The 7,500-nt window shown below is 34.4% G+C and overlaps 1 protein-coding gene across 1 annotated transcript in view; it reads left to right on the plus strand.

The window, feature by feature from the left end:
• The window catches only part of cog3 (component of oligomeric golgi complex 3), a 22,459-nt gene that overhangs the window by 14,710 nt on the left and 249 nt on the right, over window positions 1–7,500 (plus strand). The window contains exons 17-23 of the mRNA XM_043230609.1: window positions 448–568; window positions 1,620–1,708; window positions 1,782–1,916; window positions 2,035–2,110; window positions 3,334–3,461; window positions 4,262–4,360; window positions 6,243–7,500. The exon at window positions 6,243–7,500 is cut by the window's right edge and continues 249 nt beyond it. Of these exons, the coding sequence (XP_043086544.1) occupies window positions 448–568; window positions 1,620–1,708; window positions 1,782–1,916; window positions 2,035–2,110; window positions 3,334–3,461; window positions 4,262–4,360; window positions 6,243–6,269 (675 nt within the window). The 3' untranslated portion in view covers window positions 6,270–7,500. The remainder of the gene's footprint in view (window positions 1–447; window positions 569–1,619; window positions 1,709–1,781; window positions 1,917–2,034; window positions 2,111–3,333; window positions 3,462–4,261; window positions 4,361–6,242) is intronic.

The following is a 7,500-nucleotide window of genomic DNA, read 5'->3' on the forward strand; positions in this document are numbered from 1 at the left end:
ATTATTGTTGAATTAGTTTCCAAGCAGCATTACATAAAAGTCATCAAGTTATTGTTTATAATACATTCAATATCTTCATGTCTTGGTCACATTTAGCAGATTAGGGCTTGGTTTGGCGAAGACATACAAACAGTTATATACCTTATACTTTATGCTGCTCTACATCAGTGCATGCGTTTAAACTCAAAACTAATATATATCCAGCTTTATATATTGAGCTGGATACTAATATCATTGCATTTTGCAGTGATTTAAGCAAATACACAGCTGATATTTGTTATGCAGCGTGTGTTGTTTTATATACTGACTGTGTATATATATATGCAAGTAACGTTTAATGTACTATTCATTCAACTTTATATTGCTGGGTGATAATATAGATTATGCCACAATATATGCAATCAAACATTGTCGATTGAAATATTATATCATGTACTTTCTTCACAGACTCAGCTCGATGGGCAGCTCTTCCTCATCAAACATCTCCTCATCATGCGTGAGCAGATCGCTCCGTTCCACGCAGACTTCGCCATTAAAGAGATCTCTCTGGACCTGAAGAAGACCCGAGGTAACTGCTCCACGCTCTTTTTCTTTTTCAACCGATCCTCGCCTCACTGACAGGCTTGACCGGTTTTTAATGCACATAGAAAGGACTAAAAAAACACGTTCCCTGTAAACATGCATGACTCTGTGTGTCGTTTCGAGACTCTTATTGTTGTGGATGTTTGGAAAGATAACCCAAAATGTTCTGTTTTATGTCATATTTGCTGGTTTGCTTGTAAAAAATTCACATTTTTAGGTTTTTTTGGACTCATTTCACAAATCATCCCAATTTTACACCCGTTAAATAGCGGTGATTGTGATTTTATGTGATGGTTTCAAAAAAGCATCAGCAAACTCGCATTTAAAAAGGGTTTCAGCTTACTCTTGGAGCCATATCAAGATCCTAATATATCTGAAACTGGCCAGAAACCAGAATCTATAAGGCTATATAGGCTTATTGAGTTACAGGCAAGAAAAGAAATACACAAAAAAAAGCTTTTTCCAATCTGTGAACGGTCACTATTGGTATTTAAAGCAACACTAATCGACAAAGTCAATAGATTTCACTAATAGACCTAACTTGTGAAAATATGACAACGCTGACATTTTTACAAATGCCTGTAAATTGCGTCCAAAAGTCAGAGTCCCATTACAGATTAGTGTGGCTTAAAAATAAAAATACCAAAAGAAATGTTTCTTAAGAACCAACATTTAAAAGGATATTAAGATATCTTTAAAACATCTGGAGTTACAGGCCTGCAAAAAAAAAAAACCAACATTCATTTTTAGCATATAGTGTGACAGATTACTAGAGTTCATTAATCTATTCATTAATAAAGAAATAAAATAACCATGCTAAAATAACCAAGTTATTTTTACGCCCCTGTAAAATGCCTCAAAAAATGAGTTGCTAAAATATAATACCATGTTTTTTTAAAAAACCAAGCAGAGGAAGTTCTATTTGAAGGTGTATTTTTGTAATGAAATAAACCAATCGAATGCATAATGAATGTGTGTGTGGGGGCAGTAAAGCGCCAGCAGATGGCAGAACAACGTTGGTTTTTCTCCCTCCTCAGACGCCGCTTTCAAAATCCTCAACCCCAAGGCCGTGCCCAACCTCTTCCGCCTCAACAGCCACAACGCCATCCTCGAGTTCCTGCTGGAGGTAACCTTTAACCCCTCGCAGCCTGATCCCCGGCGCCCGAACCGCTGATCGCCAGCTAATGTTTTCACACCAGGGCACGCCGGAGATAAAAGAGCACTACATCGACTCGAAGAAGGACGTGGACCGCCACCTGAAGTCCAGCTGCGAGCAGTTCATTCAGCAGCAGACGAACACGTTCGTGGGGAACCTGGAGGAGTTCCTCGCCAAGGTCTCAGATCCCATTCAAAACCATCACATTAGGGTTGCTTGTTATGGATTGCATAGTTCTCGCGTGCTCCCAGCTTGGTTGGGGTCTTGTGGTTAGCGTTCTCTCTGTGTGATCGCAGGTGGCGGCGTTAAAAACGATGGCCGTTCAAGGAGGACCGACGTACAACCTCTCACAGCAACCCTGGGCTCAGCCGGGTGAGGATTCATCCGCCTCTGATTAGCTGTTTGATTAAACTGAATGATCTGCTGCACAGCTAGAAATACTTTTATTGTAGAAGTGTGAGTAGGAGACAGACGGTCTGGTAGTTCACGTACTGCTTGATATTAATGTGAACAGAGATAGATGATTGTTTGAGTCTCATGAAAACTTGTTTTATATGTGTTATAATATTTAGTAGTAGTAGTAGTAGTACACGTTTTACACACACACACACACACACACACACACACACACACACACACACACACACATATTTATATATGTATGTATATGTATGTATATATGTGTGTGTGTGTGTGTGTGTATATACATATATGGATATGGATGTATGTAAACAAAATGATCAGTGTTTGCTATGTATGCATTTATTTGCAAAAACATATATATATATTTATTTATATTTATATATATATATATATATATATATATATATATATATATATATATATATATATATATTTATTTATTTATTATATATATATATATATATATATATATATATATATATATATATATATATATATATATATATATATATATATATATATATTTATATATATATATATATATATGTATATTTAATTTTATATATATATATATATATATGTATATTTAATATATATATATATATATATATATATATATATATATATATATATATATATATATTATATTTATATATATATATATATATATATATATATATATATATATATATATTATATTTATATATATATATATATATATATATATATATATATATATATATTTATATATATATATATATATATATATATATATTATATATATATATATATATATATATATATATATATATATATTTATGTATATTTAATTTATATATATATATATATATATATATATATATATATATATATTATTATTATTATTATATATATATATATATATATATATATATATATTTTTTTTTTTTATTATATATATATAAACACATGAAAACCTGATTGGTCTTGAAAATATAGCGTTAAATTTCATTCTGTATTTTTTTATTTTATTTTTATAATTAAAAAAAAAAATCAGTTTTGGGGGTGGAATATATATATATATATATATATTTTGACCGATTTTGTGGCATTCATGCAATTGCATCGTAAAGAGGCAGAAATGATTCTGACAAACAGAGAGGTGTATGAGAACGTGTCTTCTGTACCCTCAGCCAAAATCAATGACATGGTGATGTCCACGTATCGCATCCTGAAGAACAAGCTGCCCTCCACCTTACAGAGCATGTCTCTATACCTGGCCAATAGAGACACGGAGTTCATCCTCTTCAAGCCCGTCAGGGTGAGTTTCACACGCAGCATCCACCTCCGCTGGTAACTACCTGATCAAGCCTGGGATTAAAATCAGCTTATTTCAGCATCATTACTGTACCATCGATTTATTAAAACAAAAAGTAATGATTATTTATTAATACGTATTGATAACGAATCTTCCAAAATCGGCTAAAACGCATCTCTTTCATCTTTATTTCACCCTCGAATTCTGTTTTAATTTTATTCTTCGAAAAAAAGTCTTAATTTACTGCTCGTTTTATTTATAAAAAAACCCCTAACACTAGCTTTTGTAATCTTTTTGTATTATTGTAATAGCTTTTAGCTTTAATATTAGATTGCTCTGTTATTTTTCTATTCTGTCTGCTTTCTTTTTATTTATTATATGATAATAATAATTAAAAAAATGCTATGCGCACTGCGTTAGACTAACTGAGACTTGTTATAATATTGCGTATCATTGCGCATTTGTTGATTTTGATTTCATAGTCACAATATAAAGAAATATAATAAACTTTAGTTAATTTTAGTAATTTCTTTAGGTGTTTTTTATGCCTATTAAAATTTTTTGTGACAGCAATTTTTCTTTTTTTTTCCTGTCTGCATTCTATTTTATTCTAATGAAGGTTTTTAGGTATTTTGCTCGCTGTTTTCAGCCTGAAAAAACATCCCATAGGGTGTTTGGAGAAGGCTTAAAATTTCTCGCCCTGTAGATCGGATTTGTCGTTTTTGTCGCAAAGTGTCAACGGCCCATAATGCACTGCTCACCCAGCAGGACACTGACATGCGGTGGATCACGTGTGTTTTCAGAACAACGTCCAGCAGGTGTTCCAGAGACTGCACGCGTTACTGCAGGAGGAGTACAGCGGTGAAGACCTGCAGATCATCGCCTGTCCCTCCATCGAGCAGGTGCAACACCTTCACCGCAAGAGAACGTTTCGAAAAACATCACGGGAATGTTGCTTTGCAATTTTCTATGAAGCATCCGATTTGTAGCAACTAGTTAGTACCGACTAGTAATAAGATCGAGAAAGTTATCAAAGGTTACGTTGCAGGATGAAGTTTGAATGGTCGTAAAGAAGGTTATTATATGTTTAGAAAATTGAGAATATTTGAATGATCGATTCAAAGTTTAAGATGTCGTTATTAGACCACGAAGTTAAAATGTATAACTGTCTGTTCAACGCGCCCAACTAAAATGTTTGAAAAGTGTTCCATGAGCGTGTAGCATTATTATTATTAAACATTTTAGAAACCTTACAATGTTTAGAAGTTCTGAATGGTAAACGTTATTAGAAGAGTTAAATGTCGTTGAGGATTATTATGTTTTATTAAAGATCAGTTTAGAGACGCATTAAAAACGTTTTAGAAGAATGTTTTTGAGGTAACGTTATTAAAAACCAGATAACGTTCTGTTAACGTTGCTGGGCGAATGTTTATAACGCTTTGTACTAACGTTTAGAGAACGTTATTAAACGTTACTGGAATGTTCCGTTTTATTTTGCAAACATGTTAGGAATGTTGCTTTGGAATGTTTAGAAGCATCCGATTTGTAGCAACTAGTTAGTACCGACTAGTAATAAGATCGAGAAAGTTATCAAAGATTACGTTGCAGGATGAATGTTCGTAACTTCGTGAGAGATGTTTCTGCGGCGCTGTTTAGAGAGCATTAAACACTTTGTGAAAGTTACGATTCAAAGTAATAACGTTGAGGAAAAAAACATTAGTTCAAGACAAATTTCCTAAAGTATAAAATAAAGTAAACAAGTTCAACAAGCGTCCAACTAAAACGTTTCCAAAAAGTGTTCCATGAACAGTGTAGCATTTTATTTATTTATTTATTTTTGCGCTAACATTTTAGGAATTTTACGTGTACTCTGAAGAGTAACTGAATGGTAGTAAAGTTTAAGAAATATTAGACCACGAATTAAATGCTTTGCGCTAACTCTTTTATTATTATTATTAAAGATCAGATAACTTAGAACGAATGTTCTACAAACGTTATTAGAAGGATGTCGTTATGTTTTTGCGGTAACGTTATTAAAAACCAGATAACGTTCTGTTAACGTTGCTGGGCGAATGTTTGTAACTCTTTGTACTAACGTTTAGAGAGCGTTATTAAACGTTACGGGAATGTTCCGTTTTATCGCTTCGCAAACATTTTAGGAATGTTGCTTTAAATGAGTGACATTTAAATGTTTGGCGCCAACGCTTCGCGAAAGTTATTGTTATTATTACAGTTAAAAATCAGATCGTGTAGAATGAATGTTACTGAAGAGGGAGAACATGTTTTTGGAGAACATCATTAAAAACCTGATTAATTTCGAACAAACAACATTAATGCACAAATATCTATAGCTTTTTTGGCGCCAACGGTCATTAAACATTCAGGCGCTATTTCTTTTGATCTTTCTTTTCAAACGCTTTTAAACCGTAAAAGCATTAAAAAATAAAAAGTACTAGACTGACATCCATTTAAAATGTTTCAGAAAAGTGATGTACGAACGATGTATTACTAATGTGTTTGCTCTAACGTTTTGTGCAAATTATTCAATGAAATTTGAGTGAACGTTCTTCTAATGCTACTGGAGAAAATGTTCGTAAATTGGAGAGAAAACGATGCCTAAATAATCGAAATAATGCAAGACGAGATGACTTTAAACAAGCTTTACTAAAGCGTATTTGTTCATAATTGTGAGAGAAGGTTTTCTGATACCTGGGAGGGCTCTAAATAACCGCTTTATAATCAAAGGTGATTTAGATTACAGTAAAGTCTTTATTTGTCTTCTAGATAAATCTGCTGCTGTCCGTGAAATAGCCCTGACTCCACCCTCGGACCGCGTCGGGAAAAGAGTCGGAAATGATTCCCAAAGCTTCCAGAAGATTCTGGAGATGAACTCGTCTAGAGACGGAGCGCGAGCCGCCCCGAGTCCCGAACACTAAACACACCGCTGGTGCTGCGTCCGCTGCTTCTGTTCAGCAGTGATACCAAATCGGTTTGTACAGATTGAGATGAACTGAAGACACACACCGGCACTGACACATATCATCCTCTAGGAGGCGCCGTGTGTTTGAGACAGACTTCTCAAGGATTAAAGGAACGCTCCACTCCTTCTCCAACTCCCCCCGAGTTAAGTTTTTGAATCCGTTCGGCCGATCTCCGGGTCCGGCGATTAGCTCTTTTAGCGTAGCTTAGCATAGATCATTGAATCCGATTAGACCGGTAGCATTGCGTTCAAAAATCAGCAGACTCTTTTCTGTCGGCCTATCAAAATCGCTACTTTTCATTTTTTCCGCCGGTCTTAGCACACGATACAAAAAAAGTCACTTTTTAAATGGGGAAAATATCAAAACTCTTTGGTGATGCTACCGGTCTAATCGGATTCAATGATCTATGCTAAGCTACGCTAAAAGTGCTATCGCCGGACCCGGAGATCGATTCAATGGATTCAAAAACGGTCAAACTCAACTTATGAACTCTGGGGGAGTTGGAGAATGAGCCTATTTCATAAAAAATGGAGTGTTCCTTTAAGGAACAGATATGAGCGCTAATAACTGTACAGGTGAAGGAAATTATGTGCATAACATATTTATTATTTTTTTAAAGGAGTATTTCACTGGGGAAATGTGAATTCTGTTATTATTTAGTCACTCTCATAGTCATTTAAAGGGACGCTTCATCCAAAAATCAATCCCTAAACACAAAAGAACCAAAATACTTTCGGCTCCCATTGACTTCCATTATATTTTTGGCGACACAATGGAAGTCAAACACGAACCGAAGCTTTCTTTTGTCTTCCACAGAAGTAAGTCATACAAAATGACCGTTTTAAAACCTGCACGCTACCCCTTTTTTTCTCTGAGGAAGTCAAAAGAGGATTGTTTGAGGAATGTTCATGCAGCTCTTTTACGTGCATGTTTACGGTCGATAAAAACCCGTAAAGCATCCATATGACTTATATATTCATTATAATATGCATTCAGTTCCAAGCTTTAAACATCCACGGAGGCGTGGAATGATATGAGGGTGAGTTAATAATAAGATTTCA

This window comes from Puntigrus tetrazona, unplaced genomic scaffold (assembly GCF_018831695.1).
Source record: "Puntigrus tetrazona isolate hp1 unplaced genomic scaffold, ASM1883169v1 S000000176, whole genome shotgun sequence".
NCBI lineage: Eukaryota > Metazoa > Chordata > Actinopteri > Cypriniformes > Cyprinidae > Puntigrus > Puntigrus tetrazona.